The following is a 13,802-nucleotide window of genomic DNA, read 5'->3' on the forward strand; positions in this document are numbered from 1 at the left end:
TTTACTCTGGTAAAGATGCACAATGTTGATCTTTGTATCATTAATGGTCAAAACTGCAGAAACCAAGACACGAAGCGTAAATAACGTGGAAGGCAGCTGAATTAAGGCGGCTGCACTCTGAACGAGGGATTCCTAACCTGTGGGGAGGTGTAAGGGCTCTTCCACAGTGCCCGTCTTTATCGATTCATTTGTGGGACTCGAGGTGTAAATGTCAAGATCGTGTTCAGGTGAGGCGTGAGGCTAAATGCTTAAGAAAATTTTAAATCTCTAATTCTGAACTCTGCACTCAACTTCTGTTTTGCTCCTTGCTGACATCCGCTGCCCCGGAGGGCAAACGCGCGTCACGTCCGATTCGCCACGAACAAAATTTCAGACGTCAATACAAGAAGAAAAACATCTTTAAAAGAAACTGGAAAATTCTTGCATGTCTGAAAATCTGTGATTTGATTGATTGAAACTCGAGAAGCTACGGCACATACACACAGACGGCACCGCTGAATCCTTCTATGCGCGCAAGAACCCCCGTAAACGTCTAAGAGGACCACTGAGTTCTCTCAGCTCACACCGCAGGGATGTCACTGTTACGACGATCTAGAGTAAAGAAGACAAAGCATAGTGAGTTACACGCTGGACGCAGGGAAGCGTTCATATTTCCTCCCTGCTTACGCTGCGATGAGCTCCCGCATTCCGCGCAAAGGCGCCTCGCACCCGGGACATGGGAGGTGCGCTGGGCGTTTGCCACAACGCGGAACGCTATGTTCGAACAGAGCCATAAAAACGATCTGCACCACAACATATAAGGCCAGGAGCGAAACGCACAAGTAAAACTGATGACGGAACCCGGCGATTCATCTCACGGTGCGAGGTGGGGTTTCGCGTGAAATATGCGCTCATGTTTGAAACGCGTTCAGTTTGGAAGGAGCAGCAGTGTGAGGCAACTGGAGTTTGATGTTCCACCTGAGCGCCGCCCATCTGTCAGTCAATCACTTGCGCCCACGAGGAACACGCAATCTTTCCATCCAAAGATCCAGCGTCAACGTGGGGTGGGAGCGGCGGGTGATGCCCTTAATCGACCTCTTATCTTTTTCTTTTCAACTCCACTTTGTGTCACATGAATCTTTCTCACCGTATACATTACAGGGGAATCATTTTTTAAAGTGCGATGAAACTAATCTCTCCAGCGCCTCCATTACACCAATCCAGCATTGCCTTCCCACTGGGGGTGGGGGGGTGCTTTTATTCAAAAACAATCTCCGTGTCCTACACCAAGCTGGAGTGCAGTTTCTATTGTTGCTACAACAAAAGCCCAAGGCCCTGTCACGGACATTAAAAGATGAGTGATGAGGAGACCTCGGCGTTTGCAGTTTTCTCGCCGCGCCGTTACATGACGCTGCGTTTCTCACACGTATGAATGCCAGTTCCTCGGCACCCTGGGCCAAAACGCACGACCCCTCCAACCCCACCCTGCCTCCAAGAAAAAGACTAGCGCTCACAAAGATGCCTTATAAGTCCATGACGCCTTCTTGCTTTCGCTCTCCCTCCGCTCCTGACCAGTGAGAGTATAAACCTATTTAAAAATGCATTCTTCTGAAAATACCAGTATCAGAAATAAATAATGGAAAAAAAAAAAAAAAAAAAAACACACAGCCTTGTGCTACAAAGAGGGGAGTATCTCAAGGCAAACTTACCTTGGCGAAAAACACAGAGAGGTGGGTCTCGCTGCCAAGTATCCAAATAGGGAACTGCGGAGACTTGAGAAAGGCTCCGACCTGGAACAGGTACAGAAGAGGAGCCGGGAATCGTACGAGCACATCGCAGGTACACAGAAAACCCCCACTAATTACATTCTAGCTACTGTACAGAACACAAAACAAAAAAGAAATTGGAAGATTCAAATAGTTGAGAGCTGATGTGTGAACAAACGCATACGATTACATTTACGTACGTACGTATATACACAAAACTAAGCTGAAAATTTGTTGTTATAACCCAGTGTGAGTGAAGCTGCTCTGGAGTTGAAAGGAAGTCAGATTCTATTACTGGGAGCAATTCTATTGACCAAAGACACTTGACACTTATTAGATTTTAAAATCTCACTCACAAATCTAATTGTCTTAATATACTGCGACAAATAAAGAGATGAAGATGAGATATTTGGCCTCCAACGTTGTTTAGCCTGCTAGTGACACTATTTGCCAGCAAAGGAGATGCAATATTGACTGGGTAAAGTCCAATATATACAACTTAATTCCTGTGGTTTTAGTACTTATAAAGTTGAAGTCTATCATATTTTTTTTAAAAAAATCTGACATTCTTCTCCAGGATGACTTTCACTACTAGGTTTGTACAATAACCAATTCATAACGATTTATATTACATATATTCACTTTACTGACATTTTCTCCAAAGCAACTTACAATTATTTACCCATTTATAGAGCGGTGTAATTTTACTGGAGAAATTTTAAGGTAAATACCTTGCTCAAGGGTACTACAGCTGAACAGGGAGACCTCTTGGTCCAAAGGAAGCAGCTGTAACCACTACGCTACCGGCTGCCCCCCATTTATGGAGATTTGCCCATTTTTGTAGCTGGATCATTTTTAGCGTATCGACATGGAGTTGGTACATCATTTAAGGGTAGGAGATTCAAACCTGGGCGCTTTGACTGCAAGGCAGTGTCTCCAAAGACTACGCCACCTGCTACTCCCTTTTCAAAGCCCCGCCATGGAACTCTGTTAAGTGTTAAAAATTAAACCTTTTGCAGAGCCCAAAATCCAACTTGTTTGATTTACAAAGGTGTCGGAAACAAACGCTCCGACCAAAGGTGGTTGGGATGGGTGGGGGGGTGGGGGGGTGCCTGGCCTGCCATTAGGGTGAGCATGAGCAGTGCCGACGCGGGGCCACAGCATGTACGGCAGAGTGGGAGCGCACCTTACAAGAAGAGACAAGGCCTTCGCAGGATGCACCCCCCCCCCTCCCAAAGTCCTCTAACTCCCGTGCTGCCGGCATCCAATGCAAAAACAAGGAAACAAGTGGAATCCAGGGGCCACGACCAAACTAAACAGCTCGCCGGTGCCAGGAAGAGGCAGAATCTTGTTCTGCAGCAGTTCTACGCCAAATAAAACATTCTGGCCAGAAATAAGCATTAGAACACTCCCCAATAACCGTTTTTTTTACAGCAATTCGACTCCGAGCGCAGGAGTGCGACGCTCTCTGACAATAAATGATATCTCATGCAAACGGGGTGCGAACGGGGCACGACTAGTACTTGAGCTCAATTATTCAGTCCTTCGACTGCTGACCCCAAGAGGACAGAACCCCTTGACCTCAGCGAGCTTCTCTTTAACCACACGAAGTAACCGGCAGCTGCCCCGTGTCGCTCGAAGATCCGGCTCGTTCGGACTCGGGCCTCCACGCTCCTTTTACCTTCTTCTGCTTTACGGATGACTGCTGTCTGTGTCTGAGCGGGAACATCCATCCACAAATTATAAAATGTGAAGTTTGTGTTACTCTAAAGCTTATGTAACTTGTGTAGGAGTTTATTAATCCCAAAAACGCTGCCGCGCTTTATTGACTGTTTACAAGGAAATGGGTAAACGTCGCAGCTGGAAGGTCTTTGTATACCATTAGCAGAAAACAATAAAACAAATGCACGCAAACACACAGATGCAGACGCATGCAAAAATACACGCACGCACAAGGGCACATGTGCAGACCTGCTCCCCTCCCCCCGAAAGAGGCAGAAATCCCAGCGTACCTTACAATAGCGCAGAGACTCCATGAGGGTGAGAAAGCCCACAGATGCCTGCTCATGAATGCCATGCAGCTCTGAAAGACAAAGAATCACAATCTCATTAACCAACATCTGTCCAGCAGCAGCCACACAGCGATGTAAGTTCAAGTCCCCGGTGCGCCGCCTGTTGTGGACGAGGAAGCAAATTTACACCCTTTACACCCATGAGTGAGGCACAGCAATCAGTCCAACTGCCAGAAATTTTAGATTAAGAAAACCTTGAAAGAATAACTGCAGTAAAGAACTCCTTTCCCAATGCAGCACCACCTGGTAAAACAGGGCATCATAGCGGAAGTACCCTCCAAATACACCGTTTTTAAGGTGTACTTTACAAACGTATATGCTGTGATGCACGCTGAGAAGTCTGCTGTAGCAGATGAATGAAACAAAATGACAGTTTGTTCATGAAATTAAAACGATTAAGACCCACTTGTAAAAAAGCTAATCCCTCGTGGCATCCAGTGAGACGCGGGGAGACTGGCGATACAACACTACCACCATGAGGTCATACGGAGTATAACAGACCTGGAGGTGCCCAAATGAAGAGCACAGACGGGTGGTGCTACTGCCCCTCCTGATCCATCACCATCCAGCTAGACCCCCCCACCCCCTCATTAACCCCTCGGTGACCACGCTGCCACTGACAGTGTGTTCTGTGGGCCAGTGGCCATTTCTGCTGCTCTAGCACAACATCTCGTGGAAAAACTGTGCTGAGGCGTAGGAGTTCAGCATTTATTAATCCCTTTCAGTGACATTCCACAATTTAAATAAGTTAATAAACCAAGTGCTGAAAATTTTTTTCATTCACACAGGAGAAGCGGCAACAACCGGCCACGCATTACAAAGTAGGGAGGGTTCGTCTCCTAACACTTGCGCAACCAGGGACTAACGTTTAAAATGTAACCTGGAGCATAAGGCGCAGAGGAGAAAGTCTTCCGCAAGACAGCGATACAGTAAGATGAGGAGCGAACTTACTCATTCCGGAACATTCCCGGTCCCCATCCCACACGTTGGACACAGCGTGGCCGGTTACCAGGAGGTTGATTAGGCTCTGACTGAAGAAGAAGAGAGCAGCAAAACATCTGCAATCACTTTGTCACCTTGTCAACCATTTACAGTCACAATTTCAGAAGTGGTGCTATTTACATGCAACCATTTAACACACACTTTCCTCCAAAGCCACTAACAACCCAAAACCAAGTAAACCAAAGTGGACGTGGTATACTTCAGGCACCCTTTAGCACACAAACACCAGTGGCCTACCTTCCATGGCCATACACAGGGTCAATCAGAGGTTCTAGAGTGTCTTCAATTTCATTCTTAATGTTCTCGATACCCTGAAAAGGAAGAGAATTGGCTTCTGTGTCATTGAGCACGGTAGTTTACCGCCGTGTACCACGTCCACAGTGAAATCGGTGGTTTTTGTACACATATTCATTTGGTCATGCAGTCAACGGCACACTTTCTCACAATTCTCTGTTATTTGCCAAGTGTGTGAGTTCATCTGTGTGCAAACACATGTGGGTGTGCAGTTACGCTATTCGTCGCGGACCCAACTTGGAGTGCTGCAGTGGGAAAAGACAACCTAAGTTCAGAGTCTGGCCTCATAGCCCAGCCACAGAGCTCCTCCGATTGCGATTCAAATGCAGCAACAGAGCTCTGCATTTGTGTATGTAATTGCAAACATTTATTCTGCGAGGAGGAATTTACCTTCAGAACAGCTCCTTGCCAAGTTTCTCTATCCAGATTAAAAAGGCTTTGATGATATTCTATCCATTATAACATTATTCAGTTTCAATTCACTTTACTTTTATAAGGCACTCTTTTAAACACAGTGAAAAACGCCGGACAAAGGAGCACAATCTGACACGTATAAAGTGACCATAAAGAGCACAGGGAAGACACTACTATACTGCCTATAGTGAAATAAGTCATGTGGAAACCCCAAGGGGGGGGGAAAGAGACCTTCTATGCCAAGAGTTCTGAAGAAAAATAAACCTCAGGGGGTCAAAGTAGCAGCGGCTGCCCATTCCTCCTGAACAATCTTTAACAAGAGAAACATTACATCACTTTCGATAAAAATATCAAAAGTATTTACATTTATTTAGCAGATGCTTTTCTCCAAAGCGACTTCCAATGAACTCTATGTAATCAGCCCACACACCTTATTCACCGCGGTGACTTACACTGGGTCACTCATCCATACATCAGTGGAACACACTCTGTCACTCACATACTATGGGGGACCTGAACAGCATGTCTTTGGACTGTGGGAGGAAACCAGAGCACCCAGAGGAAGCCAACGCAGACACGGGGAGAACATACAAATTACTCTAAGAAATACTGCATGTTTACAAAAATGTTGAGTCGTGTATAAATTTGACCTAGAAAGCCACAATCAAGATGAATCATATTGCAACATATATATTTTTTTATACACGCAACGGCCATGTTGAAAGTATTAGGATGGCAGTAACACAAACCACATGCTTAAGGTATTGGTGCAAAAAAAGAACATCTCAAAGCCTTTCCCAAGAATCACATGGTACTGTCAAAGAGCAGTAAAACATGTGAACACACAAGCAGGAGCCAGGATTTACGGTGACGATGTGTCGCTTCTGGCGGCACTGGCGACAGGACCAGGGCAGATCCGTCTCCACGCACCTTGGTCAAGATGACGGAGTAGAGGAAGAGCAGCACTCCGTATGTGTTCCTCCACATGTCGTACAGTGCCAGCACAGCCTCCTTGAGCTCTCCAGTGGTATTCAGCGTCCGCTTCCTAAGGTGGAGAGGAAGGGGAGGGAGGGGTGCGTGCATCTGAGATCCAAATAGAATGGATTCAACAAGCTCTGAGGAGCTGCTCCTAGCATGTGCATGAGGTGTTGTCCCTCCTCGGTCCTCGGAGAGGTCCATGCAGAGGACAGAATCTGTCCGTCCTTCAGTTTTCAACAGCACCTCACCCAAGCAGGTCACACACTGAGAAACACTGTGCTGGGATGGAACTGACAGGTTCCACTCACAGGTTTCTCTTGCATGCAGCGCTAGAGAAGAGTGCGAGTTCACCGGGGCAACCTGGGCTGGACTCAGAGGACGAAAACTGGACAGAAGAGTCAAAGCAAAGCAGTGGACAGGTGTCCTGTGTCTCTGGGAACTGATGCTGGGAAGCAGGGAAGTCATGTTGGCTGATCTCCAGCAGAAGCTTGTTAACCATGTGCCTCGTGGAAGACAACTAGTGTCAAGCAAGCGAACTCGAACTGTTCACCAGTACTGCGGGCACAACACACACACACACACACACACACACACACACACACACACACACACACACACACACACAATTTTGAGTCAACTGTGGCGCTGCGGGGAAGTTCACCGTCAAGAATTAAAGGGCTCCGACAGCGATCGAGACCACAGCTGCCATCCATCAAACACACAAACAAAGAGCACTTGACTCATCAGTGCAAGTTGCCTTTAAAAGTACCATGATTTGGGTGCAGGAATGTAAACGCACACCTGAAAGTGTCAAACACTACATCACAAAACAAAAAAACCCACAAGTGGGACAATAAGAGCAAAAACACGATGCACTTACTGAATGAAGGTGTGAAATCGCTCAAAGCGAAGCTCCTCGGCGGGCAGGGCGGCTGTAAGCACAGACACACACACACACACGCACACACCATGCAAAGGGAAAGCAGTATAACCACGTGACACATGCACATTTCAACTGCAGACATTAGTCACTACATTAGAGACAGTCATGTTCTTTAGCGCACCCAACGTGTGTTTTCTCAAAGCCCTCAACCCTACATAAGAAATTCTGCACATCTCCTTTGACCTGTTAATGGTCACTTGCGCAGAGTGGACCGGACAGTCTACAGCGGAAGTGACGGTCACACATCTCGCGTCTTACAGGGCTGCTGGTCTTCAGTGGGCCGACTGGACTCCGGCGGGGTGTCCCCGATCTCCGAGTTCTCCTCCGAAGTCTTCCCTTTGGACCACGTGGCCAAACAGTAAGAGCCGGACTTGTTCAGGGAGGCCCTCTCGAGAATCTCGCACAGCGTGTGACAGAGCACGGCCTTCTGCTCTTCCTCTGCTCAGGGAAACACGGTACAGAAGGACACCTTAACGCTCCACGGTGCTCTTTGCACCACATACAGTTCGGCTGTGAACTTTACAGCGGGAAACCTGCACGCTGAACAAAATCTTTACAACGGCAAAGAACGTAAGAAGTTTACAAGTCTGCTCAGCAGACTTTATGAACGAGATTTTTTAAAAGGTTTCCATTTACATACATTTAAATAAATAATGTAAACGGTATGTAAAAAGGTATTCTTTCACCTTGTACGCCAAGCTGTTTATAGCGATTACCATTTACTGCGTCAATTCAGGTAACTAACTTGAACAAACTAGTACCGCAGGAAATGGGATTCAAGCCTAGCACCTTTCGGTTTCAAGGTAAGAATTCTTCTGCCCACTATGCAACCAGCTGCATAAAAAGTTTCCCTTCCACAGCTTTTCTGAAATATACAGGAAGACTTGAAACGGAAAAATATGTATTTCAGCACCTTCTTGGTCTCCGAGGGCTTCGTGATATTAGTTATCACAACGAAAATCTCAGACGCGTGAAGCCGCAGCCCTTTTCAGTTCAAGAGTGATCAATACCTAATTCAAGTACCGGCACAGCCACGTCCTCGGGCTCCAGATGATCCGAATTTTCCGTCAGACATTAGAACAACAAGCGAACGGGATGCTGGAATATTATTCTGGGCGTGCAGACGAGGATGAGAGAGGTTGTGCGCTCATGGCAAAGAAGTGGACTGACTGGACCGAGTAAACCAAGTAGAACCTGGTAAACCAGGTGGAAAGGTTGGAACAAATCCAGGAAACACAGCTGTGACACACACTTTACGTCACAAGAGCAGCAGTGCAAGTGGCACCGGAGTCACTGGAACGCCTGGACACGCGGAATGAGACGGAAAAGCACCGAATGGTTTCGAAAGTGCTGGAGTCACTAATAAAGACTCCACGACTAGGCGACCGGTGGCACAGCATTCAGGTCCGTACCCTTGCAGCTGAAGGTCTGAATCCCACTCTTGCTGTAGCAAAAAACTTGTTCAAGGTTCTTACCCTGAATTGACACAGTAAAAATTACCCCACTGTAGAGAAGAGTAAATGACTAAATTTGATTTCTCATTCTAAATCATGATCGATGCACAAAGATGGCACTTAAACACGTAAACAGCTAAACCAACCTGAAATTTCTCGCCAGTTGGAACCCTCATAGTTGAACAAGACGTTCTTCAAGAGAAAGGCCTAGAAATGGAACACTTAAATATCAATGATCAATAACATTTACTATAACAAACAAACATTACTTTGACACACCTTATTTACTGCGGTGACCCACACACCTAGTAGATACACTACTTACTCATCCATACACACATGATCATGGTCACTCACGGTCACTCGTCCATACATCAGCGGAACACACACACTCTCTCTCTTAGTCACACACTATGGGTGAACCTGAACAGCACGTCTTTGGAGCGTGGGAGGAAACCAGAGCACCCGGAGGAAACCCGCACAGAGACAGGAAGAACATGAAAACTCCACACAAACTGAGCGGAGATCGAACCCACGTCCTCTCGCACTACCCAGGCGCTGTGAGACAGCAGCGCTACTCGCTGTGCCCCCCCAGTTCTTCCCATGTTGGAACGTCCCCTCCGCATGCTCCGGTTTCCTCACACAGTCCAAAAACATGTTTCAAGTGAATTGGTGAATCTAAATATCCGTGCGTGTGGGGTGCAATGGACCGGCATCCCATCCAGAGCATACCCTGCCCTACATCCTATGCTTCCAAGATAGGCCCCGGACCACCAGGACCCTACTACACTTGACAAGGGGTTATTGATTATGATGATGGATGTTGGGAAAGTTATACATGATCATGATGGTCACGTGTCAGACAAAGCGCACAGACAGACAGGCACAATTAGCCTCAGAAGTCCGACAACGTTTTTGTGGGAAAATGACCCAAAACACCCCCGAAACGCAGTCCGCCACCACAGCCTCACACAGCAGGACTCATGATGATTGATGCGCGGGAGAAACGAGGGATCACCAGTTTTTTGGAGACTCACATACCTGTACGGGCGCGATCACGGCGCACGGGCCGCCCTCGAGCTGCTCCAGCGCCGTACTCTCCGACTCGCTGAACAGGAAGCCTGGGCGCGAGACAGCATGGGTGAGGGTGACGGCGCGGGGACGCAGGTTAAGGTGTGAGCGCGCGCACGGAGAAGGGCGGGAAAGAGAGCACGGGCACGTGCTTGCCGCGCACCCTCGACCAGGCGAAGCTCGACATTACGCCGACAGTACCTCTCACACACACATAGAGAGAGAGAGAAAAAGAAGGCGAAAAAGGTGTTAGTCAGGCCGGGCGCCGTGACGGACGGTACCGCCTTACCTTGTGTCCACCTCCTGAAGAGAGACTCGGTCATGGCGCCGCTGGCCGGCCGGCCCCACACCAGCTCCACCAGTTCCTTGCTGAAATCGCTCATTTCGACTGCTGGCAGCCAGGCCTCGCTAAACCAGCGGACGGACGGCGTTTGTGCGTTTTTTTAATTAAATAACATATGATGCAAGGTGTGCAGTCAGAGGGGCTCCGGCCAGCTGGACGGGGGGGCGAAATCTCCTCAGGTCAGGACACACAGCCAGGTCTCCACAGCCCGAGGGAAAAGAGTCCCGACGAAACGGCGAAATACACATCAGACTGGGAGAACACGGAGGGAAAATGTGAGCAAAAAATGAGCAATACGGGACCAAAAAAGACAAAAACTAAGGCCGGGGAGGTGGGGAGGGAGCTGAGGCGCTAAACCCTCCCGAAACAGCGATCCCAACTTTCAGGCGGAGCGGACACCGACCGAGCACCAGTTTCGGCCCCAACCCAACTTCCACAGCAGCACCGCAGCTAAGGTGCAAGGCGGGGGGAGGCCGGCTGAGCCCGCAGCGCTGTCACCGACGGTAGGCCCCAGTCCGCCTCCACACAGGCCCGCATCACGGTGCGACTCAGCGGCGGCTAAGGCGTGTCCGCCCCTCTGGGTCCGTGTGCAGAAAACGGCCCGAGGCGACCGAGCCTGAGCGATCGAAGCCCTGGGCTGGGGCTGGGGCTGGGGCTGGGGCTGGGTGGGAGCGGCGGGAGGGCCGGCTGTTCCAGCAGCCACCCCGCGGCCCGGGTCCGCACCGTAAGTAATCGCCCCCTCCTCTGCGCTTCACAACCTATCTTTATTTATCTGTACCGCCCGCGGAAAAAAAGCGCTCGCTCGCTCGCTCGACGGTACAAACGGCCCGGCTCGGCGCTTCCAGTTCCACTTTAAATCCCCACTCCGGCAGCCGGAGCAGCTTCTCTGTCGCGGGGTTCGTGTGAAGCGGAATTCCTCTTCTAACTTCCTGTCGCTCTTATTTTTAATGCTGTTGTTATTCCGTTTAAGTATCACTTGGTCCACTTGTACAGTCGCTCTATTTACTACGACTCTTACAAATGTGGGATTAACGTGAACGAGAATCGGGGATTGGTTGAAATCCAGAATGTTCTTGGAACGTCACCGCAGCGCGTGACCGCGCCGGCCGCCTCCCCTCGTTGGCTTATCCTGTACGTCACTCACGGCGCCGCGCGCAGCCTTCTTCAATCAGGCGTGCGTTGCCACGGCAACCAGTGGCCCCGCCTCCCTGACCTGAGCTCATGCGGCCGCAACGTCACTCTCAGCACACGGACCTCCCAGATTCTATGCTACCCCAGTACAGGCTATAATTACACTGGTAACGCTTCACTTTCACTGTGCCTGCCAAACGACGTAACAATTCACAGATCTATAAATGATTTTTTTCGGTTGTATCCCATAATATCCACATGAAAGGTGAATTAAAAATTATAGTGCATAGTTTCACTGATGAAACTAATTTTCAATAAATAGGTAAACTAGTTTGTCCGTTTTTACGGAGTCACTAGGGGTTAATAACAGTTTTTTGTTTATGAAACTGAACTATTTTGTCAGATTTTAAGAAAATTTCTCATGGTTATATAAATACAATTTGCAACGCCTAATTCTCTGTTTTCTTTTCACATTTTCATTCGTCGCACACTACAAAATGAAAGTGGCGGGTGCTCATACCATAAGGTTAATCTGACAGATTGATTTCAACATGTCATTATTAAGATATGTATATATATCTGAAGCAACTTGTTGCAGTATGACCCATTTGACGGGAATGTAATTTTTACTGTAGAAAGTCAAGAGGGGTACATCAAAGAGTGAGTATTATTAGTCGTCTCCACTTTCTTCATTTATTACTTTATTATAAAGTGTATTAGGAAGGCAGTGGGGTATGTTTTCTTTCCCTTTATTTTTATTTTTTCCACACGATGACCGTTCTAGTGGAATATGAAACGCCTCCAATCGGTTTGGCCCTCAAGAAGATCCGTAGTGGAGTCGACATGCACGTGGCGCGCCCCATTTCCGGTTTCCAGTTTCCAGTACAGCTACAGTGTTCAGTGAAACAAACCCTCTAAACACTGCCTTCTGAACGGGAACATGGGAGGACAGGCGAAGGCTAAGAAGAAAAACAAATCACAGAAGAGAGAGAAGCGCTCCACCGGTAGTTCGTCCTTTATGACTTACTTAGAATGAGATACTTTGACAAGTTGGTCCAAGACCAAGTTTGAAGTATTGTGATTTCCACGTGGAACTCATGCTGACTGAATCACCCTTGTGACAGTCTTGTTGTGCATGTTTACACACGTGTTGTTTTTCACCTGGCTAGCCTGTGTTGTTGGTAGGCTTGACTACCTGAGCTTGCACACCAAAACTTATATGTTTAATTCTTGTTCGTTATCATGGCATGTACCTGGGCAGAACTGCTTTCTTTAATATTATAATTGATGTGGGGTGAGAGGGGTAGGTAACATGAAATTGTCATAATGTTCTGTAAAATAAAAGCTATATAATGAACATATCTGCTGTTTCAGACACCAGACTATCAGCAGAGGAAAGGATGAAACTTAGAATGAAGGAAAAAGCAAAGAAAAAAACATCGGAAAAATACAGTATAGAGCAGCTGCTTGAAAAGGTAGGGAAGCATCTGTTTCTGGGTGATACTTTTGCACAAACTCTCAGTGTAATTGATAACATGCAAGGCACACACATTTTCTTTCTTTCAGACTGAAGAATGCATGGATAACTTCAACTTTGAGATGGCTCAGATGTTCTGCCAACGTGCCTTAGACATCAATCCCACAAATCTTAAAATCCTCGACATGCTGGGAAACATCTGTGCCGAACTGGGGGATGTTGACAAAGCCAAAGGAATATCCTTTCACCCTGTGGAAACGTAGAAAACTGAACAGAACAGTCAAATCGTCAGTTATGTGTATGATTGGCAACGAGAAGAAACAGATTGGGACACCTTTGTGACGTGCTTCACTTTAGTAAATTTTTAAATTGTGTTTGTACACATTTAATTACTAAAACATGTTTTCGGATGAATAGCAGAGGATTTTTCTAATGTTACTCACTGGCAGGGATAAAGGTTCTGAAAAGTTGATTGACTAGTTGAATTTGTTTTTATCAATAGCTATGTTCTCGTTAATAGTGTGTGAGTGACACTGAGAGAGCGTGTTTCACGGATGTATGGATGAGTGACCCATTGTAAATAGTGCATCTAGCAGTGTACATCACCTTGGTGAATAGGGTGTGTGGGCTAGTAACACTACATAGTAGTCATTGTAAGTCACTTTGGAGAAAAGCATCTGCTAAGTGAATAAATGTAAATATTTCTGTACAGCAGATGTGATTGTTCTTTATGAACGTAGTATATTAATGCATTTATATATAATAAAGTGTTGTGTGACGGGGGGCGCGGTGGCGCAGTGGGTTGGACCGGGGCCTGCTCTCCGGTGGGTCTGAGGTTCGAATCCCGCTTGCGGGTCCTGGGTGTGTCCCCTCCTGCT

The 13,802-nt window shown here is 47.4% G+C and overlaps 2 protein-coding genes across 2 annotated transcripts in view; one reads left to right on the forward strand and one right to left on the reverse strand.

The window, feature by feature from the left end:
* The window catches only part of mindy3 (MINDY lysine 48 deubiquitinase 3), a 30,084-nt gene extending 18,644 nt beyond the window's left edge, over positions 1-11,440 (reverse strand). Inside the window, exons 1-10 of the mRNA XM_018762939.2 lie at positions 10,263-11,440; positions 9,944-10,023; positions 9,049-9,109; positions 7,707-7,886; positions 7,386-7,437; positions 6,458-6,572; positions 5,057-5,130; positions 4,769-4,848; positions 3,758-3,828; positions 1,689-1,769 (exon numbers count right to left, since the gene is read on the reverse strand). Coding sequence (XP_018618455.1) covers positions 1,689-1,769; positions 3,758-3,828; positions 4,769-4,848; positions 5,057-5,130; positions 6,458-6,572; positions 7,386-7,437; positions 7,707-7,886; positions 9,049-9,109; positions 9,944-10,023; positions 10,263-10,356 — 888 coding nt within the window. The 5' untranslated portion in view covers positions 10,357-11,440. The remainder of the gene's footprint in view (positions 1-1,688; positions 1,770-3,757; positions 3,829-4,768; positions 4,849-5,056; positions 5,131-6,457; positions 6,573-7,385; positions 7,438-7,706; positions 7,887-9,048; positions 9,110-9,943; positions 10,024-10,262) is intronic.
* A 591-nt stretch (positions 11,441-12,031) lies between these two features.
* LOC108940655 (probable assembly chaperone of rpl4) overlaps positions 12,032-13,802 on the forward strand; it is a 97,290-nt gene continuing 95,519 nt past the window's right edge. The window contains exons 1-4 of the mRNA XM_029259984.1: positions 12,032-12,107; positions 12,232-12,451; positions 12,822-12,922; positions 13,014-13,160. Of these exons, the coding sequence (XP_029115817.1) occupies positions 12,388-12,451; positions 12,822-12,922; positions 13,014-13,160 (312 nt within the window). The 5' untranslated portion in view covers positions 12,032-12,107; positions 12,232-12,387. The remainder of the gene's footprint in view (positions 12,108-12,231; positions 12,452-12,821; positions 12,923-13,013; positions 13,161-13,802) is intronic.

Source organism: Scleropages formosus, chromosome 18 (assembly GCF_900964775.1).
Source record: "Scleropages formosus chromosome 18, fSclFor1.1, whole genome shotgun sequence".
NCBI lineage: Eukaryota > Metazoa > Chordata > Actinopteri > Osteoglossiformes > Osteoglossidae > Scleropages > Scleropages formosus.